Genomic DNA, 25837 nt, shown 5'->3' on the forward strand with positions numbered 1-25837 from the left:
TTTGCTGACAATTTCATTTCTGAGAAGTGGCAAGAAAAAGACCATCTCTCTTGGATCTGGTCCTCACCAACAGGGAGGAATTGATTGATTGAGAAAGTGGAAGTACTGGCCACCGTGGGAGAAAGTGATAATGTCCTCTTGGCTTGCATGATACAGAGGCAAGGGAAAGCTGAGTGTAGTCAGAAAGACACTCTGGATTTCAAAAAGCTTAAGGAACTACTGGGTGAGATGCCATGGTCAGAAATACTCAAAGAGAAGGGAGTCCAAGATGGATGGGAATTTCTTAAAAGTGAAAAAAGCACAAATGCAGACAATTCTAACAAGAAATAACAGTAGGAGGCATCTAAGGAAACTGATGTGGCTGCTAAAGCTCTTACAGATGAGCTGAGATTTAAGAAGGGCATGTATAAGGAATGGGCCCAAATTAACAAAATGAATCTCAATACGTACAAATGTCAGGTTCTGCATTTAGGCAGAAAGAACCAGATGCACAAATTTAAGATGTGGGATACCTGGATTGCCAGTAGTACATGTGAAAAGGATGAAGGGGTATTAGTAGACCGCAAGCTTAAGATGAGTCAACAGCGTGATTCAGAAGTAAAAACTGTGAATGATATTCTAGGCTGCATCAAAGTCTAGTGTCCAGATTGATAGAAATCATAGTACCACTCTATTATTATTTGGTTGGACCACACCTGGAGTACCGTGTCCAGTTCTGGGCACCACAATTTAAGAAAGATACTGACAAGTTGGAACGTGTGCAGAGGAGTGTGACCAAGATGATCAAGGGTGTGGAAACCAAGCCTTTTGAGGAAAGGTTGAGGGAGTTGAGTATGTTAGGCTGGATAAGAGGAGACTGAGAGGATATGACAGCCATCTTCAAATATATAAACGGTTGTCAAATGGAAGATGGAGCAAGTATGTTTTCTCCTGTTCTGTAGGGTAGGACCCAAACCAATGGCTTCAAGTTACAAGAAAGGAGATTATGGCTAAACATCAGGAAGAACTTTTTGATGGTAAGAGCAGTTCAACTGTGGAACGGACTCCCTGGGGAGCTTGTGGACTCTCCTTCCTTGGGGGTTTTTATAAGCAGAGGTTGGATGGCCATCTGTCATGGATGCTTTAGTTGAGACTTCTGCATTGCAGGGGGTTGGGCTAGATGACCCTCGGGGTCCCTTCCAACTCTACAATTCAATGATTCTGTGATACTATACAGCTCTAGTTCAGCTTTGATTGGGGGTGCATTTATTAGTTACTTCACTATAAGCATTGTTTACTGCCCTTCAACCAATGATTGCCGTTAAAAATAAAATAATACAATAAAATCTAAACACATTCAGACAAAAGAATCAAGAGCCCATGTGATTAAAAACAGCACGTGTTTATGCATGTCTACTCAAGCAGTTCTAGAAGACTTGCAGCATAAGAAAACAACGGCCCAAGTTTTTCTGGATGATCAAGCTGTGATGGTTGGGGCTGCTAGGAATTGTAGTCCAAAATGTCTGGAGGGCACCAAGTTGGTTAAGGTTGAGCGTGAGCAATTTCCATCCATCTTCAGGCCCTGAAAAATGACCTATGCCAAGAATGTAACAGGGAGAGGCATCCCTGCTGGTTTTGCCTGGACCCCTCAGTTACTGTCCCAAATACAATATGCTTCTAAATCATTTCATCTGGTCAGGGAAATTGCAGACAGGTTGAAATCTCAAGTCAAATTCTTAGTAGGATTTTTATCTCTTGCTTTCCTAATTCCCTCAAGAGCAAAAGTGGGAAGAAGGCATGTCTGATCCAAAACCCTTGTACATTCAGCCCTCCCTTTAAGGGGTCCATGGATTTCTAGACAATTTTCAAATGTGATTATGGGCCAGAAATTCCCACTTTGGGGAAGGCTCATAGCTCAGTGACAGAGCACCAGTTTTGCATGTGAAAGATCCAAGGTTCCATGTAGGGCTGGGGATGCTGTGTGCCAGAAACCCTTGACTGCCACTGCCAGCCAGTGTAGGCAGTACTGAGTTTGATGGATCCATGGTCTGACTTGGTATAAGGCAGCTTCCTGCATTCTTCCTGGGCCTGAACTAATTTCAACATAGAAATGGCTTATCTTTCATCTCAGTTCACATTAAAGCAGTGTAATAAGTAGGTGCTATATTCTAACAGATATATGGGATGCAGGTGGTGCTGTGGTCTAAACCACTAAGCCTCTTGGGCTTGCTTATTGGAAGGTCAACAGTTTGAATCCCCACGACGGGATGAGCTCCCGTTGCTCTGTCCCAGCCCCTGCCAACCGAGCAGTTTGAAAGCATACCAGCACGAGTAGATAAATAGGTACCTCTGAGGTGGCAAGGTAAGCAGCATTTCCATGCGCTCTGGCACTCGTCACAGTGTTCTGTGCACCAGAAAGTGGTTTAGTCATGCTGGCCACATGACCCAGTAAAGCTGTCTGCTTTCAAGCTCCCTCAGCTTGAAGATGCCGCACTCCTTAGTCAAATTTGACTGGACGTACCATAACAGAGATCAATAAAAAGCCAATCATGCAAACTTAATTCTTTCTTTAAAATAATACAAGTTTACTAAATTTGAGTTTTTGTGGCAAACACTCTGGGGCATGGAGCAGTAAAGCACGGACCTGTGCCTTGAAAAAGTGGGGCCCAGTGGCGTAGCGTGGGTTGTCAGCACCCGGGGCAAGGCAAGTAATTTGCCCCCCCTAACCCATGGATTTGCGCCCCCTAACCCTAACCCCCAGATGTTGCGCCCGGTGCGGCCGGCCCCCCCTGCACCCCCCACGCTACGCCACTGGTGGGGCCAAAGGGCAGCTAAGCCCTAAATCAAACAGAAATAAACTAATCCAAATTCCCCCAAGCTAGGGTTGCCATATTTTGAAGAGCAAAAGCCACACCATACCCCCCAACGTTTCTCTGATGAAAGTAGGGACATCCTATAATAATAATAAAACCCCACCCATCTGCCCCACTCCAACATATATCAAAGCATAATAAAACATTAAACATTTTAAAACGTCCTTATACAGGGCTGCCTTATACAGGCGTGGGGGAGAAGGGGAGACAGAGACCCCCCCCGGGAGTCTTTCCCACCTGCTCACGGGCAGCTTACTGGGCACTGGCATGGCCAACAGCTCAGAGAGGTCCAGGTAGCAGCCGTTTGATCTGCCATTGGACCGTGAGCCCAATCCCAACATCCATGCAGGTGCATCATAGAAATAGAAAAATGTTAAGAGTGATCCTCGCATGCACACTTCCTGGCTCTGTTTGCAAAAACCCGGACATTTTGGCAAATTCAAGAAATCTGCCCAGACTGAAATGTCACCCCTGAAAAAGAGGACCTGTCTGGGAGAAACCAGACATATGGCAACCCTACCTAAGCTATACTTGATGGATGGCTCAAGAAGTAGGCCTTTCACCGGAAAGTTGCAGTTAGTTCCTTTCTTTCTTTAGGGATGTCTTAGAGTGGAGACTGAAAAGGTCTGGCCAAACATCTTCATGGTCTACAAAGGTGTAAAGTGCAAAACAGAATTTCTAGGGTTGCCATATTTTGAAGAGCAAAAAAGGACACATTTGATGACTTCTGCTTTTAACTATGGATTGCTATGATGACTCTACTCATGAAAAAGAGGATGTGTCCTGTAAAAAGAGGACATATGGCAAGCCTAGGACACCTCACAGCCTATATATCATTTCTGCTGATTCCACTTTCTGTGTCTGAAAAATACCTTTATACCTGGAGTTTCAGAAAGTCCGCCCTTTCTTTAGTGTCCTCTGTCAGATAACCCTTGGAAAAAGCAATGCTCTGGCAAATTAAATTATTTGGGTATATGGAATTAGCAAAGATGACACAGAAAATCAGGCATCAAAAAAGCAGAAAGTTTATTAATGACTGGAACAAATTTGTAACATACATTGAAGCAAATCTAGGAAATATTAAAATCGCAGTAGGTGAAACATAAAACTTGCGACGTACAGATTTGGCCAAATAAAACTGCAGAGAGGTATGGTGTGTGTATAGCTCAAGCCGAGATGGAGGGAAGTCAATTAGTGTTTTAGAGTTGATCTGTTTGTTTATTTGCTACATGTGTTGTCTTCAGTTCTTTTTCTTTCTTTCTTTTTTGTTTGTATTCTTCTTTGTTTTGTTTCTTAATGCTTTTATGTTTTTTGCTGTAAAGAACTCAATAAAAAGAAATTTTTAAAAAAAGGAAAAAGCAATGCTCAAGACATTTGCATTTGAAAAGGCATTCTGGCTCTGCTCTGGCTACAGATAGGAAAATAGCATCTTGTTAAACATTTGAGCTGTGAACACACTCCGTTTACTCTGCATGCTGTGTGCTCCCACTGCTGGTTTGAGAAGTGGTATACACACATTAGCCACAACCCATATCTATGGGGTTGCATCTTACAACATACTGCATTTGAATGTGTTCCCCCCAAAACCAGCTTCAATCCGAACTGGTGGAGGGGGGAAGGAAAGAACCCAGGTGAGTTTGAATCTGGTAATGTATACACAGCATGTATAATTTAATGTGTTATTCTGCTGTGCAGCATACAGTAAGATACATGTGTGGCTGGACTTTTAACTCTTCGACCTCAGCTAGCCTTGAACGCAATCAAAGTCTTAAGGGGCAACTCTCTACATGTTTACTTTGAACTAAAACTCAGGGCTTATCTACACTTCTGCTTCTCACGTGCTTTCTAGGCATGAATTCGAGTGGTTTTCTGTTTATTTGGCCGCTTTCCCCAGGAAAACCTGTTCTTTAGCACTGAATCGGAGCAAACATAAATCCATGGAAAATGCAATTGTTGTTTGCTCCAATTCAGTGGCAGAGAGCGGATTCCCCTGGGGAAAAGCGGTGGGAGAAGTGAAAGTGTGGATGAGCCCCCACTGTGCACTGTTCAATGGGCTTTATTCCCAGGGAAGTCAGCATACGACTGCAGTCTTAATTATGCCTTCTGTGTGTCTCCTGATTTCTTATTTTGGCTGCCATAGGTACGAAACTGAAGATGCTTACGCCTCCCCAGACACTGATAGCTCTGCTGATCCTGCTGGCTGTTCCAAGTGCTGTGAAAACTCAGGTCAATCCAGGTAAGGGATGAAAATGCTGCTTCTCAGTATCAGGTCCACAAACTAAGAGATGTAGCCTACCTGGAAGTAAGTCCCATTGCATATAATACTTCTGAGCAGTATTGTAAATATAGTTCCTGGTGGTCATGAGTTGTACCTTTTGATGTTATTTAACACTAAATTGGGCTTATCACAGCTAACATGTTCCAAGTACCGTATTTTTCGCACCATAGGACGCACTTTTTCCCTCCTAAAAAGCAAGGAAAAAAGTGTGTGCGTCCTATGGAGCGAATGCAGGGGGGGAGGCAGGCGGGAAAAGCCCCCAAGAGCCGCACACAAGCTCCGTGCGCTCTTGCGGGCTTTTCCACAGGAGGGAGAAGGGACTGACTGGCCGCATCAGTCCCTTCTCCCAACTCCCAGGAAAGCCAGGAGAAGCCGCGCAGCCCCTTTAAAGTGCGCGCGGCTTCTGCCGGTTTTGCGGGAGGTGAGGGAATTCCCCCACCTCCCAGAAAAGCCAGAAGAAGCCGTGCAGCCCTGTTAAAGTGCGCGCGGCTTCTGCCGGTTTTGCGGGAGGTGGGGGAATTCCCCCACCTCCCAGAAAAGCCAGGAAAGCCCTGTGCAGCGTCTCCCGGAAAGGAGAGGCAGCGCGGGGCTAAAGGGGAAGGCAAAACAGCGAGTGGGATCCATCCCGCTCGCTGCCTTGCCTTCTTCCATAGCTGCGCGCAACCCCTCCGCAAGGAGACGCTGCGCGGGGCTGAAGGGGAAGGCAAAACAGCGAGCGGGATCCATCCCGCTCGCTGCCTTGCCTTCTTCCATAGCTGCGCGCAACCCCTCCGCAAGGAGACGCTGCGCGGGGCTGAAGGGGAAGGCAAAACAGCGAGTGGGATCCATCCCGCTCGCTGCCTTGCCTTCTTCCATAGCTGCGCGCAACCCCTCCGCAAGGAGACGCTGCACGGGGCTAAAGGGGAAGGCAAAACAGCGAGCGGGATCCATCCCGCTCGCTGCCTTGCCTTCTTCCATAGCTGCGCGCAACCCCTCCGCAAGGAGACGCTGCGCGGGGCTGAAGGGGAAGGCAAAACAGCGAGCGGGATCCATCCCGCTCGCTGCCTTGCCTTCTTCCATAGCTGCGCGCAACCCCTCCGCAAGGAGAGGCTGCACGGGGCTATGGCTTCTTTAGCCCTGCGCAGCGTCTCCCGGCAAGGAGAGGCTGCATGGGGCTAAAGGGGAAGCCAAAACTTGGCTTCCTCCATAGCTGCGCGCAACCCCTCCGGCAGGGAGAGGTTGTGCGCACCCTGTACGCTGCTCTTTGGGGCTGGGGGGGGGAAGATTTTTTTCTTGATTTCCCCCCCTAAAAACTGGGTGCGCCCTATGGTCCGGTGCGCCCAATGGTGCGAAAAATACGGTATGATTCTTTATTAAGCTGCTTGCCCTCAGACCTCCATAAAGATTAGCTCTCATGGCATACAAAATTAACAAGTTTGGGTCCCCTAAGAATCAAAAGAAGATTCCCTGCTGAATCCCTGCATCCTGTTTCTAATAGTGGCTGGGTTGATGGTTTTCATAACACTAGGAAGGCCAGAAGCAGGACATGAGGACAACAGCATCGGAAACTGGGAGGTGAGCTTCCTTCCTGGGAACACAGAACTTCCATTTAGCTGTCATAGCCAACCTGGTGGACCTGTCCACCATGCATTTGTGTAATTGCTCTTTAAACCCATTGAAGCCACTGGCCAACACCATGTCTTGTGGCAGCTAATTCCACCCTGTTAATTATTCACTGAGAGAAAAAGTAATGTTACAAAAGGCGGGTGCCTGTCCCTCTCTCTGCCAAGAGCCCATGGGGTCCCAGGCACACACATAGGTTCAGTGTCCATTTGAAGAATACAGTACATGGCGGAGACTGTCGTGGCTTTAAGAAATATGGTTTATTTACCTATTTACACCTTCAGTCTGCATGGAGGGAGTCCAGAACTTATAGCATAGTCCTTTCAAGAGGGGCTTGTCCCCCAGGGACAGGCTTTCAGCTCTTCTTCCTCCTCCTTTTCCCCAGCCACCCTTGCTCCCAGAGCAATTACCCTGGCAACCGTCCAAATCCCCAGTCCCTGTTCAAACCTCAAGGCAAGGGAGCAGGAGTTCTCTTGTATTGTTAATGTCCCTCAATTGCTTCCTGTTGTTCTTTGATGACCTTAGCTCAGCCACAGGAATTCCTCTGCAGCTTGGATTCTTCCAAATAAATACATAAATAAATATTATTTATAACCAGCCCACCAGGCTTGGTTGCCCCAGCCACTCTGGGTGGCTTCCAACACACATAAAAATAATAATAAAACATCAGACATTAACAATCAGTTCCTATATAAAAAGTCACAATAACTTTAAAATAAACAACTTATATCACATAAAGCAATATTCAATAATCCATTAGAATCCAATAGTAAACAGTAAAATTAAACATCAGCAAACAATAATTAAACAGTTTACACTTATCAATTACAAAAAGAATTACTAATCTATAATCAATGACAGCAAATCACAATGCATAAAATACCACAAAACACACAAAACCATGTAAAACGGTCAAACTCAGAAACAAGGACACACAACTTGTAAAATTATTATTAAAAACTACCCCTGAATTCCTCTCTTCCCAGATGCTTCTTCTGTTCTCAAAGTCATGGTCTGGGAAAGGCTCCAGGGGCTGGAGGGTGGAGCAAGGAAAAGCCATTGCCTGCAGAAAGTCTCTCTCCCCTCAGTCTCTCTCCCTTCGTTTCCCAAATACTGTACAGTAATCAGAAGGTTGGCGGTTTGAATCCCCGCAACGGGGTGAGCTCCCGTTGCTCAGTCCCTGCTCCTGCCAACCTAGCAGTTCGAAAGCACGTCAAACTGCAAGTAGATAAGTGCAAGTAGATACGCTGCTCTGGTTCGCCAGAAGCGGCTTAGTCGTGCTGGCCACATGACCTGGAAGCTGTACGCCGGCTCCCTTGGCCAATAAAGCGAGATGAGCGCCGCAACCCCAGAGTCGGTCACGACTGGACCTAATGGTCAGGGGTCCCTTTACCTTTACCTTTAAATCTAGAACAGCATTTTCTTTTTCCGTGTCCTGAATCTACTGCCAATCAGTTTCCTGGGCAACCCAAAAGTCTCTAGCACAGGGGACTGGGAACCTGCAAATCTCCATTTGTAGCTTGAGTACAACTCCCATCATCCCTACCCATTGGCCATGCTGGCCAGGGCTGATGAGAGCTTGAGTCTAACAACAACAGGAGGGCCACAGGCTCCCCATTTCTGGCCCAGTATTTTTTAACCACTGTTGGAAGATGTGTAGGCTGTACTGAATGTGTTGGAATGTGTTTGGCTGCATAAGTGATTAAAAAATGCTGCACCTTCCTCATCCCGTATAGTTGAGTTTGCTAAGAAGTAGTTTGCTGGCAGGTAATGGACAGAGCTTTGGGCTGAGGCCAGCGGTCAGACAGTAAACATTGTGGAACAAGCAGCCCTTTGAGAAGCTCTCTTGGCAGCTAAGCATGAAAAATAATGCTCAGGTAGCTGAAGGCCTGCTTGAAGCTTCTTGGCTAGTCTCTTGCAAATCAAAAGCAGCCACACATTGTAGGCACTGGTAGTTTTCCATTTCCAGACTGGGAAGAAGGTGTTGGGGAAGTGAGCTTGCAGAAGGGCTTTACTGAGCTGTCCCTCCAGTGCTCAGTCAGCTCAGTCTCTGTATCTTACCAATTAAAATGTATTTAATGTTTAACTATTCAGTTGCTGTAGGGTCTGCAAGTCAGGACATTCTCTAGTCCACATCTTGCCTCTGCTACGAAGGCATCACAATCTCACCATCTCCCTCTCCCACCTACAATTTGGGGGAATACTGGTGTATATTACAGAACTATTGAAAATAATGTATGAGAAGTTACTTGGATATTGCAAAGTGCTGTGTAAATGCCAAATATTATAATTCTAGATTGCAAACATATTGGTAGGGGTGCTTCCAGCAGGCAGTTCAGGAATGAATAACTGACTAAAAGTGTGTATGGGAATGCATTTCAAATGGTGTTTAGAGTACTCTGTCAACTCAAGTCTACCACTGGGAAACCCAGTGAGAACTAGTGGAAAGAATTTGACAGCACTTTAGAAACTAAAAAATGGTATAAATGACAAATGTGATTTTAAAAAATTCAAGAATTTAACTAAACAAGAGATTCAAATCAGGATTGAGATTGAAGTTAGGACATGGTATCAGTATTTGCAGAGATGTCTTTTTCAAAAGTGAGTAATTAACTCCTAATTAAGTGAGCCCTTACAGGATCTGAGACTCTCACAGTTAAACAGTCCACACATTTTAAACATATTCCTTCTCATCACTACAAAACTTTAGGATTTAATTCATGGGCTAGAGATATGCAGAAATGGATGGAAGATGCAGGGTCCACTTTAACTTCTACATATCTGATTTGATATGATTTATTATATTTCCATGCCACTTACACTTACAAACAATAAATAACAGTGACATGGCAGAACATTATAGAATATAACAAATACAGCATAGATCATATAGAAAATTAACAAATCATCAGTGAAACAATTACAATCTATAAAACACTGTTAACAAAGCTACAATTAAACAACATGCCAAACATCACAATTAAAGCAAAAGTCATATTATATGATTAACTAATCAATACAGCATTTATTACTTATAAAACAAAATAGGAACCAAAAGATAAACTATGCACTGTTAAGTTCATACACACATTCTCCGCACCCCAATAACTCATAATCTTTCACTCTGTTCAGCTCATTGCACATATAGAATCATAGAATCTTAGAATCATAGAGTTGGAAGAGACCACAAGGGCCATCGAGTCCAACAAGCAGGAAACACCATCAGAGCACTCCTGACATATGGTTGTCAAGCCTCTGCTTAAAGACCTCCAAAGAAGGAGACTCTACCACACTCCTTGGCAGCAAATTCCACTGTCAAACAGCTCTTACTGTCAGGAAGTTATATATACATAGTGCCCATAGCAGCAACTCCTTTCTGAAGGTTCCTTGGACTGGAAGTGGGGTACCACGGGTGAAACCCACCACCCCCTGATGGCAAACAGTCTTTCACCACTCACAGAAGGCTGGAAGGCTCCTAGGGCTTAAAGAGCTTCGAGGAAGATAGAGCTATATACAGCTTTTATCTGGCCATTATTGCTGCTTAGAATCATAGAATTGTAGATCTGAAGGGACCCTGAGGGTCATCTAGTCCAACCCCCTGCAGTGCAGGAATCTCAACTAAAGCATCCATAGTTCTTTCCTAATATTAAGGAACGCGCATTCAAAATCTCTGACAGAGGTAGCATTATGTGCCAGCTAAATTTCACGCTATATAAATTAGTACTCATAATTATAATGATAAATAGAATACTGTTTTTCTAATCTTTCTAATCTATTTTATGCTGGAGTCATTGTGGTAATAATGTGGGCTCATGGGGGGTGGAATGGATAGATAGTGTGCGGAAATTAGTAAAATAACTGGCTTGATCCTTAGATCCAAAGCACAAGCTAAACACCCTCTCCAGCAAGTGAGAGCTCCCAGCAGAGTTTGAAAACACAATCATGTAGCACAGTGAAGCTCTTTAAATATTCTGTTTAGTCCACTTACAGAGCATCCCTCTCTACTCCTCTCTATCCCTCTCGCAAAGAACAAACCACACTGTTAGTAAGTTTAAATGCTTTACTTACAAACTCCAAAGGTCAGACTCATGCATTATTCCATGCAGCAGCATGTCCAAAATATGCACATGTTTTTCATCCTTTTTATTTTCCATTCTATTTCTTGGTTTATTATCATGGAATATTGTCTTTGCAATCTTTATTGTTTGTTTTACCAAATCTTTTCCAGGTTTTTTTTAACCAACTCTTTTTAAATAAATTCTTCCAATACTTCTGTTTTGTTTGTTTTTTTGTTTGTTTTCTGGTGAATATTTTGTTGGATTAAAAAAAACCTGCCATTGCTGCTTTACTGACATCCCAAACCGACATCCCAAACTGCTCTCTCTCTCTCTGCAGCTGTCTGCCGCTACCCATTGGGCATGTCAGGCGGACACATCCCTGATGAGGACATTACTGCTTCTAGTCAATGGTCAGAATCCACAGCAGCTAAGTATGGAAGGTAAGAGAGAGATGAGCCTGGGTCTCTCGAAAACCCAAGACATTTGAGCCTGAGAGCCTCATTCACATCCCCCAGGCGTTCCCATGCCTCACTGGCTGTGCTTTTGCATCCTCCCCTACTCCAAAAGTGATTGGCTCCTCCTAGGCTAAGCAGTCTGAGGGCACCCAAAAAGGTGAAACTGCCTCTGCATGCATCCTCAGAAGAGCTCATGGTCTACTACTGGCACCCTTCTTGCACCAGGGCTCAGCCCCAGAACCTGATTCCAGTGCTAACGTTCAGGCATTGAACATTACCAGCAGCAATAGAGCAGAATGAATGGATTGTTCATGGTGTCCTTTGCTTAATGCTGATGTAACCAGCTGTGGCTCATGAGATGGTTTGCTGGATGCTGCCAACATCCACTGCTGAGCACCACTGAATGGGGCATGTAAGGTGGTGTAGAATGCATGAGGGCTTTTAATTCAACACTGTGTGGGTGCACAGCTACCGAAGGACTAGCCAATGCCAGCAGGGGCCATGATGTTAACAACCCCTGCTGGCCAGGCCGGCCAAGACATTTTGGCACCTGAGGCAAGCCACAAAATGGCACCTGCCCCATCAGAGATAAAGTGGGGAGTGAAGCTTTACATCAGGGAAAAGGAGGAGGTGAAGGTCTACATGTCATGGTGTTATGTACTGAGTGAATAGGATCCAAAATGCAGCAGTCTGATTGGTCCTAGAACAATAGGATCCAACATGCAGCAGTCTGATTGGTCCTAGAACAATGCAGCAGTATGATTGGTCTGCAGCAGCCACCCAATCCGGCTCCAGATGGAAGTGAATCCACAACCTCATTGGCCTGCAGGAGAATTCCTGAATTAGCCAATCACGTGCAGCCCATTGTGTAAATAATGTACTGTATATAAGCAGATACTTTGAGGGGACATTCATTCCTCCTCACCACTATGAGCTGAATAAAGAGCATGAAATCCACTTTCGACTCAGAGTATATTTCAGATATGTTCCTTGGAGGCCAGATCTGCTGCCTTTGTGGATCCTACCGCCCGAGGCATTCGCCTCAACTTGCCTCATTTAGTTACTATGGTCTATCACCACTGATACATCACCTCCATGAATACGCATAAGCCCCTTTTAAGCCATCCGAGCCTCGCCACATCTTGCAGCAGCTAACTCCATATGATCATTGAATGTGATGTGAAGAGTTCCTTGTTTTGCCTCCCCCAAGTTCTTTCATGTGAGAGGGAGTAAACCATTCTCACTATCCAAATTCTGTCCGTCTGTCATAGCCAGCTTCCAGCCTATCCCTTTGTCCCAGTCAGGGCTGCCATGCTCTTGTCCTCCATTCCATCCCTGAGGTCAGCCCAACCCAGCTTCCCCAGTCCTGGCTCTGCCCTGTTGCCACCCGCGTGGCACATCTATCGTGGCAAGTAGGGAAGGCACGGGTGCTGAGGTGGTGAAAGTAAGAAGCTGAATGGGAATGGAGAAACTGGACTAGTGGCCGAGAGGGCCAGAGCCAGATAAGGGAGTCACAGGAAGGGGACGAATGAAAGAACCACCATGGGAAGTGATAGGCCAAGATGGACATTGACCACAATTGAGTTGGTGACGCCAGTCAGGTCCACTTTCTGCTTTTCTCTAGGCTAGGCTCAGAAGAAGGGGATGGTGCCTGGTGCCCTGAGATCCCTGTGGAACCAGATGACCTCAAGGAGTTCCTGGAGATCGATTTACATGCCCTGCACTTCATCACCCTGGTCGGGACCCAGGGCCGTCATGCAGGAGGCCACGGCAATGAATTTGCACCAATGTACAAAATTAATTACAGCCGGGATGGCACCCGCTGGATATCTTGGCGGAACAGGCATGGAAAGCAGGTAAAGCAGTAGGGAGGGGGTGAAATAATAATAATAATAATAATAATAATAATAATAATAATAATAATAATAATAATAGTTGTTGACTATAGAGTGTCTGTGGCAAATAAAAAACAACAGCACAGCCAGGGCTTAGCCACACTCATCTTTTGCCCCACTCTTCCAGGTCTGTGCTTCAAAGCTCTGCCTTTGGAGCAAACAGCAATTCAGGCTTTCCACATATTGCTGTTTGCTCTGACTGAGCTTTAAAGAGCGGGTTTTTGCAGGAAAAGCTCTGGGGGGGGGGGAGTGCTCAGACACGGACTTTTGAAGTGTGGAGATGCCCTCAGTGATGCTGTAGTAAGTTCTGAAGTCCAGGAGCTCATGAAGACGACCCCATAAAGATTCCAAAAATGCAGGCAACTTTGTTGAATTATACACATACAGACAGACGTGTGTATGCATGCCTCAAAGTGCACCACACACAAAAAAGGTAAAGGTGAAGGACCCCTGGACAGTTAAGTCCAGTCAAAGACAACTATGGGGTTGCGGCGCTCATCTTGATTTCAGGTTGAGGGAGCCAGTGTTTGTCCACAGACAGCTTTCTGGGTCATGGGGCCAGTAGGACTCAACTGCTACTGGTGCAATGGAACACTGTGACAGAAACCAGAGTGCATGGAAATGCTGTTTACCTTCTCGCCACATTTTGGTCCTCACAACTAAGTCAAGAACCAAAGAATTCCCTGAACTTGACAAGATTTCAGCTGAATTTTTATGTTACCAAGAATCCATGTTTTAGGTGAAGGTGCAGAACGTACATAAATTGCCAATGTTCTCTAGGAGAGGCCATGCTACTAAAGAGCAAATATTGCAACCAGTTTAAACACCTGATTAAACTTATAGCAGAACTGAGTTGACCTAAATAGAAAAATCTTATATATTCAGTTGCTAGAGGGCACCATCAGAATAATAACTACGGAAATTTCAAGGAGAACTGTGGTACAATTACTGTAGCTGCAACACTTCCCTGTCTACCTGCCACCCAACAGCCTTGTTCTAGGTTATTTTATGTCCTTTCCCCCTCAGGTGCTTGATGGAAACACCAATCCATACGATATTGTCCTCAAGGACTTGGAGCCACCCATCATTGGTCGATTCATCCGCTTTATTCCTGTGACTGACCATTCCACGAATGTCTGTCTCAGGGTGGAGCTGTATGGTTGTGTCTGGCTAGGTAAGTACAGCAATTCATTGGAACCTATGACCTATCAGGGTGACTTACACTGCAGGCAAATATAATTTTTGTAGAGCAGTGAGGCTATTCTGGAAGCTTCATCACTGTGTTCCATCCAAATGTACCTTTTTGGTCCAAAGTTGAGCTCTTGTGGGAAACGGGGGCAGTAGTTCTGCAAGGTAGGAGCAGACGCTAACTGTGCATAGTGTCGATTGGCTAGCCTCTGTTATGTCACCAAGGATTCTTCTCCCCCCCCCCCTTTGAAAATAAAACTACTAATGAACAGGTAAATCAATGTGGTGCTTTAAAAGAAAAATAACATATTTGGCTGAGCCACCATACAATGGCAGTGATCTAGACAAATGTGTTCATAATTAGTGTCTGCACCCAGCTGTTCTGGGGGTTTTCCCTTTGCAACAGATGTATCCCATCCACAACATGGACAAATGGCTTGCCAGAGTCTTAAAAAGAAAAGAAAAAGTTTTCAAATTATTATGGAACCACAGAGGCAAGTGAACAATAACAAAAAAGATCAATAATATATTGAACTCAATGCAGGGCATACAAAATCTAAAAACATTAAATAATAACACCCAACCATACTTCACTCGATGGCATGGGGAGAGATACCTGTACATCTGAAACAAAACTGTATGAAATAAAATCCTACCATACTGAATAGGAATGAGCAGGATCTTCCTGTCCATTAGAGACCCATGACTTAGGTTTTATTTTTTATGCAGTAACTAAATTCCAGAGATTATTTTTACCATGAGGATATAGACATATATTTAAATGATTGTCACTGCTGTGCTATAGAGATGCTGGCAGCTGCCAGAACCAGTTTCTTAGATTAAAAAATAGTTTCGAAACTGAGCTGCTGAGATGCAAACTTGCAGAAAAACTCTCATTCACGGCTGTACTTAGCTGGATTGTGGCTGTTCTTGGTCACAGATTGTGGCCATTTTTGTTCGCATTACTCTGAAATGAGAGCAGCAAAGAGGAAACTAGAGAGGGAAAGTGGGGGCAAGTGTGGAACTGGTCAGGGAAAAATGTCTCAACTGGCAGCATATTCCTTTGCACAGTGATACGTCTAATTTACTTATGTGTATCACTTTCAAATGTATAATGTTTCCTGGAACTTTAAAAATTCATAGAAATCCAGTGGTTTAGAAAAGTGTCCAGTGAAGTGCAGAAATAAGTCACAGGAAGAGGACAATTTAAGTGACAGAAAGCAAAATCTGCTGTTCCCAAACTGATTGAAGATTTAATGCTTGAAGGAAAAAAGCATTCAGTTTAATTTAAAGGGCTAGAATGGGTAACTTTATGTATTTATTTTTTGTTCTTAATTTCATTTACTACTTTTTAATTGTATCATAATATTTGATTAGAACTACTTATTAATAATGTTATAGTTATAAAATAGGAAAGCAAAGATAGAATTGTCTTTAAAATGATAAATACAGTACAGCATTTCTAACGCTCATTTGAGCGTTTGAAGTGCTTGGTATCCATTATTTTGCAATCTGAAAGCAACCCTGTTTCCCCCCCCCCTGTATATTCCCTGTACAGTATTTTTCCCTGTACATGTTGGGGGGGGTGGAATTACAGAGAGAGAATACACAATCACCCCTTAATAGTACGCAGAAACATGCCCCCCAATCTCTGAGCAGTGAGAGATTCCAGGGGTTCCAGGTGTTTACTCAGAGTTCATGTTTCCTTTTGGAAATGAGGAACAGTGGAGACTATGGGGTCTTCAGGATATATGGTTTATTTACACACAAACAACCTGAGCCTAAGATGGAGGGGCTCACAGCTTTAAAACTCCAAAAGGATCTTGTTTCTTGCATAGTTGCAGCATTGGATTCAAACAGAAATTGAACATTGCTCTGACTCTCCCTGACATTTGCTCCAATTCAACGGTAAAACACGGGGTTTCCCAGGGAAAGTGCTGGAGCAAAACAACAAACAAACAAAAACAAACAACTCTGTTCAGACATTGCGCTTTAAAGCCTGGACCTGCGCCTAGAAAGCACAGCATAAAAGGAAGTCTGGATGAGGCCTTAGTTGCCAGCTCCCAGTTCCTTATTTGCACAAAGGTTTGGAACAGAGATTTATTGTGAATTTTGAAGGGGACACTCTGGACTAGATATTTATAACTTATTTTGAGGTGCAGGGGTATATTAACTGTAGTTCCTGATCAGGCTTACTGATTGAGATCTGTTTCAAACTTTTGTGCAAATAAGGAGCTAGGAACTTTATCAGGGGTAAAGAAATATGTGTCAAGTTTTGTGCCGTGAGGTCCTATTTTCAACCCCTTTCCCAGACTAGTTTACACTGTTAGAAACACTGCCCTTTTTGCAGCTTAAAGGCACCACAGAGGAGCAATTAATTAGGATCACAGGAAGTACTTTCTTTAAATTAATTAATCACTGCAGTATTATCTTCAAAGAGGTCGGAGTCCTCTTTGTACCTGAGTACAAGAGTACCTGAACTGCAGGAAGGCGTGGTTCAGAGGGCTTCTGATTTAGTCTGATTTGTTTGAAGGAAAGTGTTATCCCACACTTTCAAGGGCATTTCCCCATCATTTTCCTTCCCACAAAAATTCATTTTTAAAAAATCTCTACGCCACTTAGAGATTTTTGAAATATCACATGGTGAGTAAGTGCTTTTTTAAAAAAGCAATTTTGTTGCTCAAGCGTGCCAAATCCACTACCTGCGCAACCTAAATTTGCAGGTGTGCGAATGATTCCACTTGGAAGCAGCCTAGGCCTCAGCCAGTCTTTCTTCCCATTTAGCTTATCTGTTCCCAGCCTCCAGGCTCTGTGTTTGTGGACTTCTTTCCAGACCGATGTTCTGACTAGCAGCAGCAGCAGCCGTGCAAGAGTAACCTCTGTTCCATCTCTTTACAGATGGGCTGGTTTCATACAGTGCTCCTGCAGGACAGCAGTTGGCGCTACCTGGTGGCACCGTGATTTACCTGAACGATTCAATCTATGACGGGTACAGGTGGGTTCCTGAGTATCACGCAACTGGGAAAGGTGCCTGATGGGTGGAAGGGAGAGAGGAAAGACTTCAGCCAAGTTAATATTTCAGAGTGAAGGGAGCAGGCAGTCTCATTGATTTAAGAAACATAACAATAGTTTCAAATTTAAAGATAAATTGTGAAGAGTAACCAGTGCCTTTTTTCTAGAAAAATAGGTGCTGGTACTCACCATAAAGTTTTTACAGTAAGTGTCACATTTTTAAACAACAAAAAAGAGGTTCCGGTACTGCGTTCCCTTGAGCAACCCCTGGCAAAAAAGCACAGAGTGTAACTCTTTTTAAAAATAATTTTTGATGCTCCATAATGCTTCTTCCTTGTCATGTACTTTATAGTTTAAAGGGCATGTGTGCATCCAGGGCAACAAGCTGCCCCCAAGTTTTGTATCCAACCTAAACCAGTGGCAAAAACTAAGTCAAAGGTGATTATTTTTCATAAATCTGCTCTATTTTCCTGCTATTTGGGGAATTTGAACATAAGAACATGAGAACAACTCTGCTGCATCAGACCAGTGGCCCATTTAGTCCACCACCCCTTTCTCACAGTGCTCAGCCATTCAAATAGGCCTCAGAAGGTTGTCAGTAATAAAATGAGATAATATCTATAAAATTTCTGCCAGCCATCTCTTTCTGTACCTTTATACTTTCTCATGGTCACACAACAACCCAGCCAGATGGGCAGGGTATATATGTATGTATGTATGTATGTATGTATGTATGTATGTATGTATGCATGTATGCATGTATGTATGTATAAACAAACAAACAAACAAACAAACTTATAATTATCCTCATCCTCTAAGTTCAACCAGAGACAGAATTAATGCTCATTTTTCATGTGATAAATTTCTTGTGCGATGTCTACCCATCACATTTTTGTGGAGCAAATGACCTTTCTGCAAAATTAATTGTTTCACTAGCTTTTACTATGGTATTTGAACAGGTAAACAGCAAAGCCTTCGTGGCATGCAGGCCACTTTGTCTCATGGGATTTGCCTGAATGAGTTTGGGATTCCCATGTGGACAAATTCACAAGTGACTGCATTAAAGACCACAAGCACTTTCTAGAACTGAAGGAACTTTTCCAGTAACTTCCTTTTCTTTTTCCTGTATGGGGGACTATTTCACAAAGCAAGTTATCACATGGGAATGACCCAGCAAAGACACCATAGCTCAGGGGGAGCCAACATGGGGCCCCCCAGCATGGCCAGCATGACCAGGGATGATGGAAGTTCTAGTAGTCCATGAGAGCTGGAGAGCACCAGGTTAGCTACCCCTGCTGTAACGAGATTTCTAGAGAACTACAAGATTCCTTCCTTGTGTAACCTGGGTCTTTTGGAACTTCTTGGAAGCCCCCTGTGCCTCACAAAAACTCTCATGATGATTTGGGGATAATCAGGGCATGTACAAAAATGCTTTACAGTGGTGCCTCGCAAGACGAAAATAATCCGTTCCGCAAGTCTCTTCGTCTAGCGGTTTTTTCGTCTTGCGAAGCAACCCTATTAGCGGCTTAGCGGATTAGCGTTATTAGCGGTTTAGCGGCTATTAAAGGCTTAGCCGCTTAGCGGCTAAAAGGCTATTAGCGGCTTAGAAAAAGGGGGGGGGGAGCGAAAAAAATCGCAAGACTCGCAAGACGTTTTCGTCTTGCGAAGCAAGCCCATAGGGAAATTCGTCTTGCGAAGCGCATCGAAAAACAGAAAACCCTTTCGTCTAGCGGGTTTTTCGTCTTGCGAGGCATTCGTCTTGCGGGGCACCACTGTACATTGCGTCACATGAGAGGAATTTACTGTATCAAAAACTAACATGAGAATTTGTCTATCCCTGTGCTAAATTGGACTTCCAACTTAGTTCCCAGCTGCCAATTCCACAATTTATCCATCCATTAAATGGTACAGGAGGCCACCATCTGTCTCCTTTTCCCTCCTGTTTGAGCTGGGACAATCTTGCTGATATTTAGAAGAAAAAGGTTGGGATTAACTGTGTTCTACCCCCCCTCCCCCTCTTTTAACCTGCCACTCACTAGCATGACGGAAGGACTAGGCCAGCTGACAGACGGGGTTTCAGGCCTGGATGATTTTAGCCAAACCCACGAATACCATGTATGGCCTGGTTATGACTATGTTGGCTGGCGCAATGAGAGCACCACCAACGGCTATGTGGAAATTGTCTTCGAATTTGACCGGATCAGAAACTTCACCACCATGAAGGTTAGTTGCTAAATTCAATGCGGGCTCCCATGTTTTCTTTAGACTGGCAGCAGAGTGCAATTTATAGAAGATGTGTAGGGATCCTTTTCCTGCTGCCCAACCCCACATTTCAAACCTCAGGTCTGAAGGCTCCAGCTGGTGCAAAAAGGTTCAGCTTGACTGTTGACTGGGGCAGACCAGTGCTAACAAATAACTTGGATGCTCAAAAGCTTGAACTGGCTTCCTATGTGCTGCAGGACCAAGTTCAAGATTCTCATATTAATTTACAAGCCCCTTATCTGCTTGGGTCCAGATGCCTAATCCCTTATATCCCAATCACTGAGGTCTTGAGGGACCCAATTTTATGGGACTCACTTCCAGCTGAGGTCAGAGGTGTTGAGCTTCCAACACCTTCCAAAACCATTTTTATTCCAGTTGAAGTCTGATTTTATAGCTTTAACCTATTTTTATCTTTTCTGTATTGTATTTCTGAGACTATGGTAGTTAAGTATATATAAATGGTTTAAATAAATAAATAAACTTTTGGCCTACACACTTGAGTAACTATTATGATAAACAATTACACATGGGCCTTTGTGCTAAATATGTGTGCCAAAGTCCAAATCTCTTTCCTTTAAAAAGGGGTCTGTGTATTCATTTGACCTGTGCTGATGACAGCCATTTTGAAATCTGACATGGCACATCTGGTTGGCAGGGAAGAGTGCAGACCCTGCGATACAAAGGGATCCAAAACTCAGACGCCATCTTCTGGGGCTGCAATCCTGTGCAAGTCATGTTACCCGTACAAGTTCTCAGGCCCCCAAGCACTTGTTGGGGGCATGGTGCCCCAAAACTTGTGTTTTGGGGCGCCACACAATATTCTGCCCTGAAAAAAACACTTTTTCAGGGTGAAAGTGTACTGAAATTGTGTGAGCTCACGGTGGCCATTTGGGCTGCTGTTCTCTCATGAGAAAAATCAGGATGCCCTGTTTTTTTTTCTGGGACAGTTGATGTGTTTAAGAGTGGCACTGGCAAAGGATAAACAGGTGTTATATTTTGTGCCTTGTGCAGGAAATTCAAATGTTATCTTTCCCTTCCACTAACTGATATGGGACACAATCCACTGATACCTTATTCTACTGAAATTGATGGGAGCGTGGGTCGATTAAGAGCAAGGGTTTCAAGCTGCACCCCATTCATTCCCGAGGGGCCTGTGCAGGAGAAATCAGGAGAGAAGAGCCTGGCTTTGCCTAGCACCTCAAGGGTGCAACCTGATGGATAGAATGGGTGGAACAAGTGGCAAAACAGTCAAGAAGAAAATAGTATGTGCACACACTGTGATTCTGGACCTCAGTCCTGAAACTGAGACCCTAGAGAGCCTAAGAAGGCTAAAATTCTGAAATTTTGTCATACACTAAGATCTGGCAACCAATTAATTGCTGAAGGAGGCATCTTATAGCTTGATTACTCAAAGGGAATCTGCACTGAGTTCAGTGAAGCTTACTCCCAAATATATGTGCAAAAGGTTAATGTGGCTGCCTTGCATGCAGTTACAGTGGGAGAGTATTATTACTTATTTATTTCATAACATTTATATAACACTTGATTGCTTCTCCTGTTAATTTTCTATGTTTCGCTCTACTGTTTAATGTAGCAGGGCTTTCAAAAAATGTGGCAACCTTAGTTGGAGCATCTCATAGTCTCTGGGTGGGATCACGTCACCTCCTGCTCACCCATCTCATGTCTCCATTACAGGTTCACTGCAACAATATGTTTGCCAAGGGAGTGAAGATTTTCAAGGAGGTGCAGTGCCACTTCCGCTCTGATGCAAATGAGTGGGAGCCTAACGCCATCTCCTCAGTGCTGGTGTTAGATGATGTGAACCCCAGTGCCCGCTTTGTCACAGTGCCCCTTCTCCATCACATGGCCAGTGCCATCAAATGCCAGTTCTACTTTGCGGACACCTGGATGATGTTCAGTGAGATCACCTTCCAGTCAGGTATGACACAGGGATGGGTGATGGAGCTGTGTGTGTTTATATGTATCCTAGTAAGTGAGAGATATTTTGGGAGGGAGCCAGGAATCCTTGTTCATTACTAGAATGCCTGATGTGCTAGGAAAGTAGGTTTCATTTTCTCATATGTCTGGACACAGCATAGGCTGATGACCTGTATTTGTCATAATGATATACAAGATATGTGGACCTGTACAACACAGAAGACCTGTTCTGTACATGCAGCAAAATTGGCTCAGTGAACAGGATTGTGCCCTAGCCACTCCTGCCTCATAAGCCATGTAGGCATTCGCTCTAGTGTCTAAAGTGTGCATAGGTGCATACACTTCATTGCACATAAATGTGACTAAGGCCAGGTCTATTTTTCCCAGGGAAGGATGCAGTTGATGGACCAGAAAGTCAGTTAGGAGTTCCTTTTACTAATTTGTAAACAGTGGCCTTTCCTGGAGAAGTCAGACTTAGACATGCTTGTTCCTGTTCTTGTTACTGCCAGGTTGGACTACTTTAATTCACTTTATATGGGATTGCCCTTGGAGTCCAGAAACTGCTGCTGCCAGGTTGTTATCAGGAGCTGGGCAGACACAGCTGATTGTACCATGGGTTGCCAGCTAGTTTCTAGATTCAGTTCAAACTGTGTGAGAGCCTCCAGGTATCACTGCCCGTCCCTTGGGCATCTTCCTAGGCTACAGCCTTTATTGGCCTTGCTCTGTCCCACCTCACCTGGTGTGTTTTTGCATGGCCAGAATGTGTCCGTCCCTGAATTGTGATAATCTCTTCCTTGCCTTTGTGTGGTAAGTTGGGTTCAAGCCATACAAAATTTGGAGCTTTCTACACCCACCCACACCCCTCTCCAGCCAAGCGAAAGTCACATCTCTGCTCACGTTGTTGCCTTTGGCTGTGCCTGCCACTGATATGCCGCTCCCGGTATGCAACTGAGGGAATATGGCTGCTGGGCTGAAAAGGGCCCCCTGTGGTTTAGACCTTTAAAAAGCCTTAAGCAGCCTGGGACCGCAGGGTATCTACCTTCTTCCCATAGGAGGCTGGTCACAGAGCGAACTCCTAGAGGCTGAGGTCCCTTCAGACCCCCCACATTTGAGGGGACTGCCCACCAAGTTGATGGGCTTTGCCATTCAAATGGTGCGCATGTGCCGCATATTGTGATCATTTATATGGGGCAGGGCTTACTTTCCCCCTCCCCCATATTTTATTCAAGTTGGCACCCCTGAGCCTGGTCTAAACTTTGCTTAGTCTCTGAGGCCTGTCCTCTTGTCCCTCTCACACTTTCCCTCCCATGTCTTCTTGCCCTGTTTTCAATTTGGTCCAGGGCTGGGTGTTCCCACTTGTGATTCTTGCCTCAGATTTTATCCCTGAAACCCCATGTTTTCCTGTTCAATAGTCTGCTTCTTGTGTTCTCCCCAACTTCAGCTCTGCCCACCTACGGCAGTCAGTTAATCAGAAAACCAGATAATCAGGGAAGCAGATGCTCAGAAGCTGGATAATCAGACAGTCATTTGACATACAAAAGAAGTGGGGACCCTTCCAATAAATATCATTTTATCACGTTTCACATGAGCAGTAAACAGGGGAAAGTAAAATAAACAAATAAAACATTCTGAGAAAACTGGAAGTGCTTCTCAAAGCTGAAGAGGCAACTGGGAAAATTACCCTGCAGGGCTAGGTGGGGAAAGAAGGAGGGGGGCGGGGAGCAGACTCTCCCCAACACATGAAGCACATGAAATCCGATTCAGGAGCTATGTTAGGACTGGTTCAGAAGAGGGACAAATTTTTATTCAGGTTTTCTGCAGACTAGCATTTGCTCCAGTTCAACAGTAACCAGTAGGTTTTCCTGGGGAAAGTGGTGGGACAAAAACCCTATTGGACCCGTGATACTAGATCAGTAGGAATCACAGGTCAAACAAAAGTGTGGATGGGCCACTGACAGGAGTTTAGCTGGTTGGCCAAGGGAAACCGCCTTTTCCATAACCAAACCTAATGTTTTAATCACTGTTTGTGTGACTAGAGGAGCAAAGAGGCTGTGTGCACGGCCATCAGGGGCTTTCACATCTTTCTTCATTAAGCCAAGGTACGATAAGTGAAACCAGCTCAGTGTCTTGAGAAGCACCTATAATCTGATTTTCCACATTTAAAAATGAAAGTTTCAAACAACCACTGTGTCTGCTGGTGCTGTTGTTTAAGTCTGGATTCCCCCCCCCCTTTCTTTATTAGATGCAGCCATGTACAATAATTCTGGAGCCCTTCCTGATTCTTCAGTGACTCCTACTACTTATGGTATGTGAGAAGCTAGTTTAGAATGTGGACCATAAAGTGATCTACCTGGAATATTGTGGATGAGCTAGCTGTGGAACAATGCTAACTTGGCACCAGGGAGGTGCAGAGTACCGGGTTTGCACTGTGGTGGAGGGGTGGGGGTGAGGCCCGTACTTTCATTTTGCTACTCCTGCTCCAAGATGTCATAGCTGAGGGACCCAAAGATAGGACCACTTGGGAGACCCTTCACCATTAGATGATGACAACGATGATTTATTCGTACCCTGCCAATCTGACTGGGTGGCACCAGTTACTCTGGGCAGCTTCCAATATATATAAAAACATTTTAAAAAACCCATTAAAAAGCTTCCCTATACAGGGCTGCCTTCAAGTGTTTTCTAAAGTTTATATAGCTACTTGTCTCCTTGACATCTGATGGGAGGGAGTTCTACAGGGTGGGCGCCACTACCGAGAAGGCTTTCTGGACACGGCCCAGGAGAAAGGAGCAGAACCGCTGTATAGCAGTGCCCCCAGCTCCCAACCTCTTCCCAGCCAAGAGGATACCATGGTCAATGGTATCAAAAGCTGCTGCAAGATCCAGCAGAACCAGGAAACAGCTTTCACCTCTGTCCCTAGCCCGCCAGAGCTAGGGACCACGAGACCGAGGCAGTTTCAGGCTTATGAAGGGGCCTGAATTCCAACTGGAAAGGGACCAAATGGCCCGCATCCTCCAGATATGCCTGGAATTGTTCAGCGACCACCTGCTCAATCACCTTGTCCAAGAATGGAAGATTGGATAGATCCAAGACCACTGGCAGCCTTCCCTGAAATACCTTATTTCAGGCCTTTTTCCTTCTACCAGAAGGGACAGCCGTAGCTCTCCACCCTCTTGATCGCAGCTGGACCTCCCATCATAATGAAGACCAGTGGCATTCTTCAGCAGAGGGGAACCTATGTGCCGTCTTGAGCCCACTCACTCAATACTGTGTGAGTGTGGTGGAGTCTCCTTCTTTGGAGGTCTTTAAGCAGAGGCTTGACAACCATATGTCAGGAGTGCTCTGATGGTGTTTCCTGCTTGGCAGGGGGTTGGACTCGATGGCCCTTGTGGTCTCTTCCAACTCTATGATTCTATGATTCTAATACTGGAAGGGGGTAGAACTGCATTCTTAGTTATTCAGGCTTCTGTTCTCAGTGTGAATAGAGGCGGTATTTGAAAAGACACCAGGAATAATTCTGATGGAGTGGGGAGGTATGAAACCTAGGGCAAAAGATGGCAGCTTGCAATATGCCATATGAAAGTCTTTTTAATTTTCATAAATTCACCTAAAGCTCACATTTTATGGTTGTATTCTGACAGATCCAACCCTCAAAGTGGATGATAGTAATACACGCATCTTGATTGGCTGCCTAGTGGCCATCATTTTCATCCTGGTGGCCATCATTGTAATCATACTCTGGAGACAGTTTTGGCAGAAGATGTTGGAAAAGGTAAGCCTGCAGACAGATACAGTGCACGTCTGCATTAGAGACTTAACTGCCAAAGTGAGTAAGTTGCTTCCTCAGGATTAAGCATGGCACATGCAAATAAGCATAGAAATGTGTAGGAAATGTGAGTTTAGTATCAAGATTTGAAGCAGCCCATTCAAGATCCTTTCATAACTGAATATCTGTCTAAATAAAAAAATTCCTTCCAATAGCACCTTAAAGACCAACTAAGTTAGTTCTTGGTATGAGCTTTCGTGTGCATGCACACTTCTGTCTGTTATCTGTCTGTTGAGGAATATCTGTCTGTTGAGGAAACCTACTTGTGCCCTTAAGCTGTTTCCTACTTACAGGGGGTAAAATCCCCATCTCTTTCTCCCTCCCTTGTTCTACGCTTCTTAACTTAAAAGAATGTTAGTCTGGCCCAAGGAAAAGCTCTGTACGTCTTAAAACCTTGCTTGCGCTTGCACCAATGAATATGATTGAACAGGGATGTTCATATCAGTTCATAAAGCCAGTCTCTCCCTGTTC

The 25837-nt window shown here is 44.5% G+C and overlaps 1 protein-coding gene across 1 annotated transcript in view; it reads left to right on the forward strand.

The window, feature by feature from the left end:
• DDR2 (discoidin domain receptor tyrosine kinase 2) overlaps positions 1-25837 on the forward strand; it is a 54092-nt gene that overhangs the window by 13695 nt on the left and 14560 nt on the right. The window contains exons 2-10 of the mRNA XM_083507104.1: positions 4993-5088; positions 11128-11230; positions 12870-13101; positions 14167-14314; positions 17227-17323; positions 19380-19563; positions 21298-21541; positions 23783-23845; positions 25182-25312. Coding sequence (XP_083363230.1) covers positions 5007-5088; positions 11128-11230; positions 12870-13101; positions 14167-14314; positions 17227-17323; positions 19380-19563; positions 21298-21541; positions 23783-23845; positions 25182-25312 — 1284 coding nt within the window. The 5' untranslated portion in view covers positions 4993-5006. The remainder of the gene's footprint in view (positions 1-4992; positions 5089-11127; positions 11231-12869; positions 13102-14166; positions 14315-17226; positions 17324-19379; positions 19564-21297; positions 21542-23782; positions 23846-25181; positions 25313-25837) is intronic.

The sequence above is a fragment of the Podarcis liolepis genome (assembly GCF_965112155.1).
Source record: "Podarcis liolepis genome assembly, chromosome: 6".
NCBI lineage: Eukaryota > Metazoa > Chordata > Lepidosauria > Squamata > Lacertidae > Podarcis > Podarcis liolepis.